Genomic DNA, 15,594 nt, shown 5'->3' with positions numbered 1-15,594 from the left:
GTCACAGGTCGACCAGATTTTGCTGCATCTTTGACAGACTCTGTGCCAGTCAGAAATTTCTTTCTCCACCTACGAACTGTCTCATAAGATACCTTATCAGATCCATAAACTTCCCCCCAATTCAATAAAAATGTCAGAGTTTTGTGTGAACTTTTATATAAGCTCTAATTTCTTCAATATTCTCAACCTGTTTCCCAACCATTTTTACAACAGTGGTCAACGACAGGCTCTATTGAAATGACTATAAGTTTAAAACTATGTGGAACTGAAGGCTTGCGTTTATACCGTTGAAAAAGTAATGAATAGAGCTATTCAAGAGTATCATCATCCACGAAATCGTGCAAAGCGTTATTGAGCTGTGGTACAATACACATTACATATCGAACAGCCCTCGTATAAATACATTGTATGCAAGAAGTGCAACTATTCTGTGTACTCGATTGAGTGAAACAAAAAGCATTGTATCTGATCACTGCTATTACTTCCCTTTTCATATTCAGTGCTCTTATGTGCATAAATTAGAAAATTTATTTATATGTAGTTTGATCATTCACAAAGTTCAATGACACTTATTAAATCAAAATAACAATGTAATATTGGGAGGGGGGTTGCTACCCACCTTTATACCCCGCCGGTGAATTAGCCAGGTTGATGCTGGTGACCGGTTTAAAGTCCGGGTCCCATAGTTTGACCGTGCCATCCTTCCCCCCAGTACTATAGCCATCTTCCGACATGTCCATTGTAAATATTGCACCCTGTAAACGATCAGTAAAACTTACTTTTCTACCTTATCAAAAATACAACAACATTCAGTTAGTAAAATATTCTAGAGGAAATCAATGTTACTTATCAGTAATCCTCTTGATTTGTTTTAATCAAAGCGACTGAACGACTGAATTGTATTCTTGTAAGATTTTTATGTTTTTGCTTTTCGTCAGTTTTCTTACTTTTTCAAAATTAATTTGAGATAAAAATATCAGAATATATACATAGTATATTTGACTTGTTTTAAATTGATTGACTTCCCAAATCGTCTTGTACCATTCTGTGACCCAAAATCAACTTACTTGATGAGCTGCTGCAATCACTTGACTTAAGTTACTTCCCCTCCAAACATACACGTCCCCAGCTAATGTACCGGAATACGTAACGTCATCCAATCCAAACGCCACACACAGGATTGTTTGGATCTCTCCCGTCTTCCCAAACACACCCTTCTTCGGGGTCAGAGCATTCCCACACAGAGACCAAAACTTTATGTGCTTTACGCCACAACTGACCAAAGAGTTTTCTGCATTGGGGTTAAACTGGACATCAAACACCTTTAAGAGAGTAAAATATTGATAAATAATATACAATCATATTGAAATCATTTCCTGATACTCTTTTTACATATTTACTGAATTACAAGGTGTGTGTGAATTCACATGACACATGTAACAAATTCTCTCATAATAATGAAAACTGCCTTTACAAGGCCACCTTTCTGTGACAGAGACCTAGTGTATCTGAATGTCTGAAGTACTGCCTATTTGAATTTACTCTATTTCAAAGTCAGGGGACCACTTATTATTATGACTTAACTGTCTGAATGTCTGGGTACCACCTAGAATGATGACTTACTCTGTTATCTAGGGTACCGCCTACAATGTTGACTTACTATCTGAATGTCAATGTCTTGGGTACCACCTAAAATGATGATTTACTATCTGAATGTCAATGTCTTGGGTACCACCTACAATGATGATTTACTATCTGAAAGTCTGGGGTACCACCTACAATGATGACTTGCTGTTTGAATGTCTGGGGTGCCACTTAGAATGTTGACTTACTATCTGAATGTCTGGGGTACCACCTACAATGATGACTTACTGTTTGAATGTCTGGGGTACCACTTAGAATGTTGACTTACTATCTAAATGTCTGGGGTACCACCTACAATGATGACTTACTGTTTGAATGTCTGGGGTGCCACTTAGAATGTTGACTTACTATCTGAATGCCTGGGGTACCACCTACAATGATGACTTATTGAATGTCTGGGGTACCACTTAGAATGATGACTTACTGAATGTCTGGGGTACCACCTACAATGATGACTTACTGAATGTCTGAGGTACCACCTACAATGATGACTTACTCTATCTGAATGTCCTCTGACAGTAGCCAAGATCTTGCCTCTCCTCCAGTCCCATACATTAATGGTGGAATGTTGGTCCAACCCCACAGACACCACACGCTGAAACATACAATAACATCAACTAAATACATTTCCGTGATGTCACCTACATTTTGTTTTTAATTTCACAACAAAAATAAATTTGTTCTCCAGAATAGCTCAAAACTGTCTCCATCTTAAAACAGCTATTACACATTCTCTTTAGAAAATCACACAAATGAGTACTGCCCCACCTTCTTAAAACATACTTACCCCTCCCTCTTTATCAAAACCCACTGCTGCTATACCATTCTGGTGTCCGTCACGGAGGATGGAGATGGTTTCCATGGTAGCTGTATCCCACACACAGATAAACGGGTTTTTCCCTGTCTGACCAGTGGCAACCATCGTCTTGTCAGGGTGAAGGGCCAAGCTAAACAAAGTACAAACCCAAATATCTATATATACAGAACTAGTCTACTCACTGTAGGGTGGATAATAATCAATAAAACTCATCACAAACCTCTCATAATAAAATCAATGAGCAGGAAAAATCCCCATATTGCTATCTTTTTTCCCATTTTAAAATCAAGTCTTGGAGGAAATAAAAGTGAAACAAAAAACTTTCAAAATAATCAAGACTTTTAAGTGAAGTGAAAGTCAAGGCTATGTTAGTTGGGGTTTTTTTGGTTGGTAATCTGGAACAGCAGGAGAAGAAAGTCGAGCTCCCTTTATTTGGTAAAGGGAAGCAGTCATGAGCTCTGCACAGAAAGAATATCTATAAACAAAATTGTTTTTTAAAAAAATATATTAACCATTCCAACAGTAATTTGGATCATTGATGATTTTGTAGAGTTTCAGGGACAAAGAATTTCCTGCTCTCTTTAGAGGAATTGTGACCCCTTCCAAATGCGGAAAAGTGCCATCTTTCCAAATTTTATCCTACAAATTTATCAAGGTTAAAAGACATGACAAGAAATATTGTTATACTTCCGCTAATGAAGATACAAACTCTTTACTGAGACTTTCAACATGTATACGGTTCTGAAAAACATTGGGTCCTGCAATCAACATAGGTTTGTGTACAGTGTGTGGTGAATTGCAACAATAAACAAGTTGTTACTGATGGAAATAATAAACACAGTGGTGGTTACACCCATAAGCTTACAACACAATCCACACATTTTATCATAATCTTCCGATTTTCCCCATTATAACAAATTTCAACAAACTTTAAATTCTTACTTAGAAATATGTTATTGACGGACTTAGGAAAATGATATAGACTGAATTAGGACCAACAGTATCAATTTGTGCTTTTAGTTTGACTTGCTAGGCTGAACTAGGACCAACAGCATCAATTCATGCTTTCAGATTGACCTGCCCTGAAAACAGTACTTTTGAACATTCTTGTATATTAATTTTCATTTTATCAAAAAACTATGCCTACCTATGCGTTCTGTTAGGTAACAAAGCCTAGGAGCGAGAACACACGGGCGAAAGAATGAGAATGCAAGGGCAATAAGTTCCCTTAAATCTTAATATCACCCCAACATTGGTGTGTTCTCACTCTACCACCCTCACTTTGTGGCAACAGCACATGGGGGACCTTGAGGATGATGAGGGTCAGAGAGAGGACAACGCAAGAAAAAAATGGCACTGAGGTACAATAGAGCACCATGCATTGCAGGGTTGTCACTAACATATTAAGAATCTGTGTCATAGATGCACAAAATTCATTTGGGACACAAGTTTGTCTGATATGGCGAATCCCATGGATGCGTCTCAGACAGTGACGGACTCTGAGTAAAAATCATAATTTTACTTAGAAGCCCTGATATTGTGTATTAATTAAAACTCGTAGGAAAAAATCTAGGTAGAACGTTATTCTCTAGTGAACCGAGATAATACCACCGAGTTCAGTGTCCCAATTCAACTTGTGTGTTTAGCGTCAGTCAATATTAGGTGTGAATTTAGAATACTATACTAAAAAGAATTAGATAAGATGCAAAATGAAGAACATTTTGCCACTGGCATTTATTGATTTTTATTTCTTATCTAAGAATTTATTTATCTATTACAAATCAGGATCTATATTTGAATATGTTTGTCTTCCGATAGCCATTTTTATTGGAATCGAAAGTTGTATGCACTGAGTTTGTAAATTTTGGTAGGTTTTACAGATCGTCGGCAAAGAAAACTAGTATGCATCTATTTTTATATCACAATAATAATTTGATTAAAATGCTGTTTAACATTGAATAGGGTTGTTGTGATGATAGGATATTTGGGGAAGTAATTCTGTTAGCGGGGACAATTAGTCATCTGAGGTCAAGTCGTGAATGATTAAAAATAAATCTTAAAATTGATATGTTTTGTACTGCTTCCATTTTAATTGTCTTATATAAAAAAGACTCATTAAATATATGCATGGGTCTCATCAAATTTTCATGGGACTCAAGCTGCTTATAAACCACGAGTCCGGGACTCGTCTTCAATAACTCCAAGTGACAACCCTGATATTGCTTCTTTTATATAGATCCCAGACTGTTGTAGTGCTAAATTTCAATTTGAGGAAATTCGAATTACACACCTGCATTTGATCTCAAAACTGTCAAAATCAATGCATTACACGAGTTACGCAAAGATTCATTGACATTTATCTCTAAAAATGCAAACAAAGAATTCTAACCACAAAATATCATCATCATGTCCAAGAAAGAACCGTTGTTTATGTTCCCTAGGGTTGTAAACAATCCCAACACCGGCTACAAAATAGGTCACTTCTTTGCTAAAGGTGTAATATAGATTGTTCCGACATTGATGACCCCGATAACCGTACACCCATTCCAGCCTGAGCTGGCTCTTGGGTGCAGTTTTAGTCGCCATTCTGCACTGATGCTCAAAATAATTTACTGGCGATTCATGCACCAACAGGAATCCACATTTCTAGCGGCCGCGTTTACAGAGGAATTCCCCCCACGTGATATAAGGGACCAATGAAATTATTTACGGAATCTCCCCTCTGAGACATCAAACCCGACATTATTTTAGTGGATGTCACTACTGCTTTCGAATTTTTAAATGATTTTTTGTATATATTGTATTCAGTAAAACAGAATGAAAACATGTCTTGGTTAAGATTGTCGTTGGCGCCACCACCATCATTGATCCATCAGATTGTGAAAGTATTCCCTTAATTTATTTCTAGATTTTCCTGAATTATAGAAAATTGTTCCCACAGGATTGCGACATAGGTTCAAAATCTTATAAGGGCCGCGCCGCATCAGTCTCTTTTATCAATTTGTAATTACAAATTGTTAATCGATTTTGTTAATTTGTAAAAGTTACAAAATATCACTTTGTAAAAAACAAGTTATTGATTTGTTATATATATTTACAAATTATTAATACCTGTTAGGCCAAGTAAAATTAATTAGTAGATTATCATTCATATGGAGCGCCAAATTAACATAAACTCAAATAATTGAAGATATCTCCAATTATTTGAAGACATCATCAATTCTATTATTGCTCTCTTTAATTGAATTAATGCGCGCATTAAATCAATTATTGCTCTCATCAAATGAATTAATGCTCGCTTCAATTCAATTATTGCTCTCATCAATTGAATTAATGCGCGCGTCAATTCAATTAATGAGAGCAATAATTGATTTAATGCGCGCATTAATTCAATTATTGCTCTCTTCAATTCAATTGATGCGCGCATTAATTCAATTAATGAGAGCAATAATAGATTTGATGCACGCATTAATTCAATTATTGCTTTCTTCAATTCATTTGATGAGAGCATCAATTTAGTAGAAATATTGCTCGCAATAATTAATTTAGAGCTCGGTTTAAATAATTTGATGATCTCTTTAATTCAATTGAAGATATCTTTAAATCATTTACAATGCTTTTGTATAAGGAATTAATGCGCGCATCAATTCTTTTAAAGAGAGCAACAATTCAATTAAAGATATCATTAATTCAATTGTGGATATGTTGAATTGAAGATATCTTTAATTATATAGTTGCTCTCTCTAAAAGAATTATTGCTCTCTTCAAATGAATTAAAGATATCATTAATTCAATTGAAGAGAGCAATAATTGAATTAATGCGCGCATTAAATCAATTATTGCTCTCATCAAATGAATTAATGCGCGCATCAATTCAATTATTGCTCTCATCAATTGATTTAATGCGCGCGTTATATCAATTATTGCTCTCTTCAATTGAATTGTAGCGCGCATCAATTCAATTGTTGATATCATTAATTCAATTGTTGATATCATTAATTCAATTAAATTGAGCATCAAATCAGCTGAAGAATTAATGCTCTCATCAATTCAATTAATGCGCGCAATAATTCAGAATTGAAGATATCATTAATTACTTAAAGAGATCTTTAATTCAATTGTTGCGCGCATCAAATGAATTGATGATATCTTCAAATAATTGAAGATATCTTCAATTATTTGAGTTTATGTTAATTTGGCGCTCCATAGCCCTCTGATTCGTCTTTTGAACAAGTGTCGAAGTGAATAAATCAAAGAACTGCACATGATTGCAGATGTTTGGTTTTATCAATTTATCTGTTCATAAAAATGTTTACAGAATTTAAATGAAGTTTATTGAAGAGTTTTCTTTTTTCTGCATTTGTTACAGATTTCCGTATTTCTGTTACAGATTTCCGTATTTCTATTCGTTTTCTGTATTTATGCATTATTATTTTTTTTATTATTATTATTATTATTTTTATTTTTACAGATTTCCGTATTTCTGTTAACATATTTCCATATTTCTATTAAAAATTTCCATATTCCCTCATTTCCACATTTTAAAAATTTATCCGGAAAAAGAGTCCCAATACTCCCGTCCACATTTTCCCCGTATTCTAAATGCGGAAAAAATCTGGAGATCTGATGTGCGGGTGTGGCCCCACCCTACCCCGTAAGTTATTTTTACATGCAAAATAACTAAATAAGATATACTGGCGGATTAACCCCCATCCCACTCTTTTGGTGGTAGTAATGAATGGTAAAAATGTAATAATGAATAAACTGATGAATGGCAAATAAAACTTCAAATTACTCGCCCTTGATTACAGGTGGCGCACGATCCGTTAACGTCCAAGGCGTTTCTAACCTCAACTTTAGAGAGCGTCGGAAAGACACGTTTAGATTAGAAAGTTGTTGAATATTTAGTAACGAATGCGGATTACGGTTCGTAGGACCTCACTGCGCTTAGAGACGAACTTAGAAAACGCAATGCAAGACTCTCTGGGCAGAAAGGAGAACACGCTGAGAGTTTCAGCTGCAACCGAATTTTCTCTGTCACATCGATTAAATATAAAGACATTCAATACACATTGAACGTTTTTCACTATAAACTACTTCGTGATTAAGTTTACATACATCATAATTCTTTATAAGTTGTTGAATTGCATATGTTTAAAACAATAAGATGGAACCCCCAACCCCCCCCCCCCCCCCCCCCCCCTCACGATCGCGGATTAAGAATATCATTTATTAAATATATTCATATATCTTTGAATTTCTATTATAAAGCTGTTAAAATGCGTAGTAATAGTGAATGTATATGTATAACTTCTCTTTATAAAATAAAATTCACGATAGAGAAGGTATCGATGTATATAAGCCTAGAGTACATATATCATAACCCTTAACTTCACATTTAACAGTTTATTTGCGTGTTTAACTTATATCACTTACGTGATGACGTTACGGTAGGTAAACAGTCCTTGCGATTAACATTTTTTATTAGTCCATAGGGCATGCGAGAGCATAAAAATTGGCAGGTCAAAATTTTACTACCCCATATGCTAGCTGTACAATAATTTCTTTCAACTTCTAAATTCACGTCTCCATCCATATACATGTGCTATGATTGATATACTATGAGTTGGTTGTAATCTGTGTTAAAAGCGTCTGTATCCTGCGTAGGAATGGTTGTATCCAAATGAAGTTTGTCCATGGTGTTGCAGGAAACTGATGTAGGCCTACATAATTTGACCCATGTTTACTTTCATGTATAAGGATTTATCATGCTTATATGTACCATGAAAGTTCATGATATGAATGATTTAATACTAAAATACATCACTTAACAAATGTAGTACACTTTTCAATTTGAAGGTCAATTTGAACGTTCATACTTCAGATTGGAATCGAAGTTACAAATGAATATTGAAAAATGTAATGCATTGATTTTTTAAAATAAAAACCACAATGAACAATAGGCCTATGTATGGCTTTTATTATAAACACAACATTGTATATATGACAGTGGGATTTGTATTTACTTCACTTGGATAAATTTATAGCTTTATGAATTTGTATTTAATTTTGATAAAAGTAGATATGATTCAAACTTTATTTCTAAAAATTTCAGAAATATCTTAATCCCTTGAGATGCATTTTTCTTTTCGTTTGCGTCAACAGTTAAAATAGGCTAAGACTGGGACGAATTGGACTGTACTTCCGTGGGTCAGTTGATCAACATGACATAACAAAATAACCATGATAATGCACACTTTGATAAGTTATAAAAGTTTGGCAATTTCATCGCATATTTTGATTAATGTCATATGTATTGAAGAATCCAGACTCGTTTTCCCTGAAATAAAACAATATTTTACAACACTTTTTGAATTATAACAAAATTAACAATGAAAGTAAAGTGTTGAAACTAATTTACAATCAAGTCATCAAAAACGAAAACAAGACCTAGGAATATTCACTGCCTTACAGTTACAGTCTGATTATAGCCACCCTTTCATTACAGTCGCGTCGTCGTACCGAGTGACGGCGGAAGGGGGGGGGGGGGGGGGGGCTGCTGTTAGCAATCGCGTTCATTCATATTTTGACAACCTTGGTTAACTCTAAAATTAATTTTTAAATGACATCTTAAATATATTTTTGTACCATACTTCGTTTATATATTGATGACTCAAATTTTCCCTGTTCGATTATAGATCTAGTCTATAAAGGGGTGGGGGTGGGGGTGGGGGTGAGAGTCATAGAATTATAAGATCATTGATGACTGTATCACTAAGGATAGATAAAATTTCAGCATAAAACATTAATGCAGAATATTACGATCTACAGAGCAAATGTTTAACCCACCGTAAATACATGTACTTTCTGCAACAAAGTCGTCATCTGATATCTGTGAAGTCGGACTGTACTGAAGACTCTGACTGGTGTTTCTAGCGCACGACGCTGAGTGCAACTTAAAACGATCTATGTCGCTGTCACATTTGATGACAATGAACCAATTTGTTTTTTTTAAAAGCTTCATTTCTCGGGAATTCTACCCCCGCTCCCTGTTTGCACAACAAAAACCTTACACTCTCTCATAAATCTATGTACACCGGAAGTCAACAAGGACGTAAACGAGTCTTGCGCCACCTATGTTTGAAATAGGGGAAAGAACTGACAAATATTCGCATTTCGCATAGCCCCCTACCTACCTCCAATAGTCCAATATAGGAGTATGAAGTTTGGACACAAGAGAAATTTTAGGTTCCTTTTTTGATTGTCAACAATTGTACTTGAAAGACAATTTCTCCTCCGACTGCCCCTACACTTAATTGAAAAACGATGCTACGTATCTGGCAAGCATTCTAAATCTTTCAAAAATAATCACTCAGCAGTACGAAGTGATTTTTTTTAAAGTTGGCAGCCGCCATGTATATAAATATCAAATAGCGGCCGTCAGATGATAGTGCCAGTTTAAGCAAGTGGAGACCGCCAGATAAATTAAGTGGATACCGCCAGTTAATTGATATGGCGACCGCCAGATAATACTGTTCAATACTGTTCAAAGTGGCGACCGCCAGCTAACTGAATATTTATTCTATACCCTGTCACCTACCGGCCTCCGTATACCATGAATTAAATTATATTCAGATTCTTTATTTCCTTAATTTATACAACTCATCGGTTATAAATACAAAATATTTACAAATATATACAAATAAGACAGTAGAGCAGGCCCGTAAATTAACCTTCAATTTGGAGGAGGCAGGAAATTAGGCGGGGGTCTGGGGGGCCACATTTTGTGCACACTGAACACGTTTCGTGCAAAATCCTTGATTCTAGGGCCTTCTAAGATGTTACTTGACTAACTCATTCTAAAAGAAAGATTTGGAATGCTTTTTAAGGGAGGTATCATGTTCTTAGTTATTGGAAACAACATAAATTCTAATGAACTTTACATTTTAATTTATTTTTTTTTGGCTCAAAAGTTGGAGGAGGCAGCTGCCTCCTCCGCCTCCATGTAATTTACGGCCCTGGTAGAGGGTGAGTAGACATACAGATACAATTTTGAGGATATAAAATCAATGCATTTCAACATACATATAACAATACACATGAATAATATGTCGTTGCAAGTACAGCTTTTCATAAATTACATGAATATGTTAACTTTATAGCCTGCTGTAGGAACTTTCCTAAATTATTAAGTTCTTTTGTATTATTTACACTATAATAAGCTTTGCTAACTTAAAGACACATTTTTTTAAAATTCAATTCTTAAACCGTTGTAAAAGGGACATTTTAAAATAAAATGAAATTCGTCTTCTATTTAGATTACAAAATCTATTACTTTTTGAAATATTTTTATGCCTGCCCTTCTCAAAGTTAAACGTGTGTGAAGACGTCCATATATAAATTTGTGCACTGTAAACATTTTATTCAGCGTTACAACAACAAAATCAATAGCTTTAATTATATTCAGATAGCTATTGTATGAACAGACACTTGTTTCGAACTCTGTTCTTATTAAGAATATATACATACACACGCACTGTATAGATTTTTGATAAGAAACAGGTGCCCGTGGACCAACGCCCATTTTCACTGATACAGTTTTTCAACATCACAACTATGATTACACCGGTATCAAAAACGAACATCACTCTGGAATCAATTCTGCTTTCTTGGATCTTTAGGGATAAGTTGACGCAAAAATATAAAAGTTACTAATATAGCTGACATTAATACACCTAGACAGCTCCACAAAGTGATTATGTCGAGCTGACAGTGTTCCGACATGCCATCTTCAAAGTCTACAACTATTGCATGGAGCTGTGCGATCTGATTGGTCGTTACTAGGACATGAAAAAAATGATGTCCTTGACCTATGATGTCACATTTCCCGGGAAACAATTTTTCAGGGAGATGGCAACCGAAGAAAAAAGCCTCCAATGCAAAGAAAACAATGCAAACTGTTAAATGATTTAAAGAAGACATGGAGCACACATTGTTCCCATAACAGTGCCAGTACCTTGGGGCAAACGGCAAAATAACAAGAACAGCTTGAAGTGACATTGATCCCACCTGAAGAACCTTTCTTTTGATAGAATACGGATCTTCACCACATACGACTTTTGCTGTGGAAACACAAGTGAAATTGATCCACGTCACGACAACCAAAAATGGCATGTAATAATTCTGGAGAATATCGTATAGTTGTCGGTCGGAGTTAGAGTAAAACGTCATAATACCAGTACCGAATGAATAGACAGCTACACCAATGTAATCTATCAGTATGGCGTGGTAATGGACAGTCGGCGATTTTGAATGAACCAGGTGTACAACAGAACTACAGAGATTGTTGGTCATAGCGCAAACGCCGAAAATCAACAATGGCCTGTTACTGTTCCAAATATCATATCTGTCGGAATAGTTTTCAAGGACCGTCCACAGTACGACGGTGCCGATGAGATGAGTCCAGACATTGACAGTCTCGTTATGAAGTTGGAAGAGGCTGCAGAAATAGTACCGCCAAGGCTGATTGATAGGCCTGTATCGCGCCAAAATTCCCGGCTCGTGCAAAACCATGGGGACGTTCGCTGCTTCTGTTGTCGCCGGGAAACATCCGATATTGCGCATTCTGGTTTGGATACAAAGAGACTTGACTCTTCTGCGGGTCTGATCAGTAACATTTTATAGTTTGCTTGCAAATGGAGTATCAAAATTAACTTTATTGTTAAAACTATGAATTGATCTGTGAAAAAATTCAATAAATATGTATTTCTGTTTAAACAAGCTGTTGCCAAACCTGGATGTGCTTGCTCATGTTAAAACATACCATACACATGTCGTTATCATGACGATGTATCAATAAAGTCCTTATCCGCCATCTAAGTTTTTTTTCCTTCAATTTAATGGAAGGACATTTATTCTTTGTATTTTGAAACATACAGGTTTACATATCAAGTTAAGGGGTCAGTGCTTTTAGTGAACGTTATAATTCCTGCACATTCTCTTAGGCCTTTTACAGTTTACAATTTCACGAAACCGCCAATATACAATGACAATGATTTATTTGCACAAGCACAATAAATATGTACTGGCAAAGGCAATAAACAAACAATAATATTCAAAATACAATCAGTGATTTGAATGCATGAATATGGCACCAGACAAAATCATATGATGATATAATACACTGCATATAAGGTGTTCGTGAGTTAAAGGGACCATGATAGGTACCTTATATATAGGAATAGTATATGGAGTCATAATATATATATTCAAGAATAGTCATAGGACTTTCTCATGATAAATTATGTAGACATATTGGAGTCAGTTGCTTGAAGGAAATTTCTCTTATTAGACACATCTTCAATAAATCTAGACAGGCATTTCAATACACTATAGGACTTGGAATCCAATAATAACTTTGACCTGATATTGTCATCATTGATCAGCTTATAATCAAAGTTATGTAACATTAATAATTTATTGTCTAGGGATTCTCTTTCTTGTTCACAACATTTGCACAACCATAGGAAGTGAGTTTCATTTTCTGTTATTACTATTGCACAGTTTACAAATTCTATTAATATGCTCAACTCCAATATCCGTCAAATGGTCGTATGATGCGCACAGTGCAGTGTGTTGTAGTGTTTGTGCTTGTCGCTCTCGCTTTCACCCCTGCCATTGATTATCAGCCTTGTGTTGCGAAAGTGGGATCAGATTATGTCAGCCTCCCATGTCAATTATAACCTCTCGTACAGCAAGACCTATGTGGCCAGATATGGACTCCTCCTCGAGGTGACGGATGGTAAACTGGATACCCCACGGCCCCAGGCTGAACCACAGGGTCTCGGAGGTGACTAGGCCCCCAGATGCACGACATGCATGGCCCACCGGTGTGTGGATATGCCCTGGGGTCTGCAAACCTAGTCCCCAGCTATGTGTAAATAGTCGGCTAGATGAGGACCGTTAACCTTGAATTGGTAACCCAACTACGAGAGAAAACTCTACACAAATCGGGGCAGATTTCGACTCGTGAGCCCTGAAAGGCAACAGATCTATAGGAAGGAAACCTAGACGAAAAACCCTGGTCCTCCTAGGTGGGGGTTGGGCATGAGGCTAATAACCTCATCTCATAAAAACAGCCTTATTACAGAAATGAATACATGAAATCAAAATACAGCAGGAATTCTTGAGGAAACGAGTTGTTTAGGTCTAAACAACAGTATGAATGTTGAAGGAGAAAGCACACAGAGGGAGTCCGAATGCAGGAATTGTAGCCTCAAGGATCCCAAAACAAAAACCATCAAGCTTGGCACGTGGAACGTAAGGACCATGTACCAAGTATCAAAAACAGCCCAGGTCATCAAAGAAATGGAAAGATATCAAGTTTCTATCATGGGAGTTAGTGAATGTAGATGGACTGGATCAGGAAAAACTGTCTCAAACGGCCATACTATCATTTATTCAACATTTATTTATGTAAATAAACACCGTATATGAAATAACTAAAGAACTATGTGGAAAGTCCACCCAAATTCCACCTGTGAAAAGTACCAATGGCAAAGTGAGAGAACAGAGAGAGAACAATCAGAACGATGGCTCCAACATTTTAAAGATGTTCTTGATAGACCAGAGCCAACTACAGTATTTGAGGGAATACAACAACAAAATGACCTCAATATAAACACTGGACCACCATCAAAAGAAGAAATAGCCAAAGCCATCAAATCAATGAAATCTGGTAAAGCTTCAGGCATAGATGAAATTCAAGCTGAACTACTTAAAGCTGATCTTACAACAGACACAATGTACAACCTTTTCAATACCATCTGGATAAAAAATGAGATCCCAAGAGACTGGTCAAAAGGCTTAATTGTAAAACTTGCCAAAAAGGGGGACTTGGGAAATTGTGACAACTGGAGAGGCATCACCTTGCTCTCAGTCCCAAGCAAAGTTTTCTGCAAAGTACTCCTCGATAGGATAGATGAAGAACTGGATATTTTCCTACGACAAAGAAAAGGGAAAGGTTGCAAAAACCAATTTTTGCACTGAGAAACATTATTGAACAGTCAATTGAATGGAAAACACCTCTCTATGTGAATTTCATTGACTTTAAAAAGGCCTTTGGAAAATAGTAAGAGCTTATGGTGTGCCAGAAAAGATAGTGACCCTCATGAAATGTTTTTACACAAAATTTGAATGTGCAGTTCTACTCAACAACAAAGAAACTGACTGGTTTACCGTGAACTCAGGAGTAAGACAGGGTTGTATTATCTCGCCTATATTATTCCTTATTGCCATCGATTGGGTCATGAAGAAAACAACAGGTGACTAAAAAGAGGGATTCCATGGTCCATTTTCTCCATCTTAGAGGACCTTGATTTTGCTGATGACATTGCCTTACTGTCATCTCGGCATGATCATATGCAAGAAAAGACACAAAGACTCAGCTATTTTGCAAGCCAAGTAGGACTCCAACTGAACGCAAATAAAACTGACGAAATGATATTTAATGTGACATCTTCAAGTAGACTGAAAGTCAATGGTAACGAGATCAAGCAAGTAGACAAATTTGCTTACCTATGATCAGTGGTAAGCACCGAAGATTCTACACAAAAGGACATCAAAACTAGACTATCAAAAGCAAGAACAGCCTTCAACAAGTTACGACCTATCTGGAAATCAAATCAATATAGCAGGAAAACTAAAGCTAAATTATACAACAGCAATGTAAAATCAGTACTAATATATGGAAGTGAATGCTGGAGAGTCACCAAAACAGACATGAGATCATTATCAAGTTTCCACCACAACTGCCTGAGACAAATATGCAGAATATTTTGGCCAAATACCATCTCAAATACAAACCTCCTGAAACTGACAGATTCCTCCTGCATTATCAAAGAGATACGACAAAAACGACTCCGATGGTTTGGACAAGTCTTGAGAAGGGATGGAACAACAATACAAAAAAAGGGATCTACGTTGGACACCACCAGGCAAAAGACCAAGGAGAAGACCAAAAACAACCTGGCGAAAGACGGTTGAAAATGAGCTAAAGAGTCTTAACTTAACTTGGGGAGAAACAGAGGCAAAAGTAAAAAACAGAGCTGAGTGGCGAAGCCTTGTATTGACCT

At 36.2% G+C, this 15,594-nt stretch overlaps 2 protein-coding genes across 3 annotated transcripts in view; both read right to left on the bottom strand.

Moving 5' to 3' along the window:
• Nucleotides 1-5,138, bottom strand: part of LOC125650574 (echinoderm microtubule-associated protein-like 6) — a 48,951-nt gene extending 43,813 nt beyond the window's left edge. Inside the window, exons 1-5 of one of the 2 annotated variants that reach the window (XM_056165363.1) lie at nt 4,851-5,138; nt 2,432-2,591; nt 2,141-2,239; nt 1,068-1,322; nt 620-755 (exon numbers count right to left, since the gene is read on the bottom strand). In XM_056165363.1, the coding sequence (XP_056021338.1) occupies nt 620-755; nt 1,068-1,322; nt 2,141-2,239; nt 2,432-2,591; nt 4,851-5,047 (847 nt within the window). In that variant the 5' untranslated portion in view covers nt 5,048-5,138. The remainder of the gene's footprint in view (nt 1-619; nt 756-1,067; nt 1,323-2,140; nt 2,240-2,431; nt 2,592-4,850) is intronic. The other variant, XM_056165365.1, reaches the window with a different exon arrangement.
• Nucleotides 5,139-10,997: 5,859 nt separating this feature from the next.
• Nucleotides 10,998-12,329, bottom strand: LOC125650112 (membrane progestin receptor beta-like). Its single transcript, XM_048878086.2, has one exon. It carries the CDS (start codon nt 12,083-12,085, stop codon nt 11,117-11,119), a length of 969 nt encoding a protein of 322 aa, XP_048734043.2. The 5' UTR covers nt 12,086-12,329; the 3' UTR covers nt 10,998-11,116.
• Between the last annotated feature and the right edge of the window lie 3,265 nt (nt 12,330-15,594).

The sequence above is a fragment of the Ostrea edulis genome, chromosome 5 (assembly GCF_947568905.1).
Source record: "Ostrea edulis chromosome 5, xbOstEdul1.1, whole genome shotgun sequence".
NCBI lineage: Eukaryota > Metazoa > Mollusca > Bivalvia > Ostreida > Ostreidae > Ostrea > Ostrea edulis.
This window is presented reverse-complemented; position numbering and strand designations above follow the sequence as displayed.

What these genes read in the sequence shown, in the direction of transcription:
- LOC125650112 (XM_048878086.2), bottom strand. Translation starts at nt 12,085, where the DNA reads ATGCGCAATATCGGATGTTTCCCGGCGACAACAGAAGCAGCGAACGTC.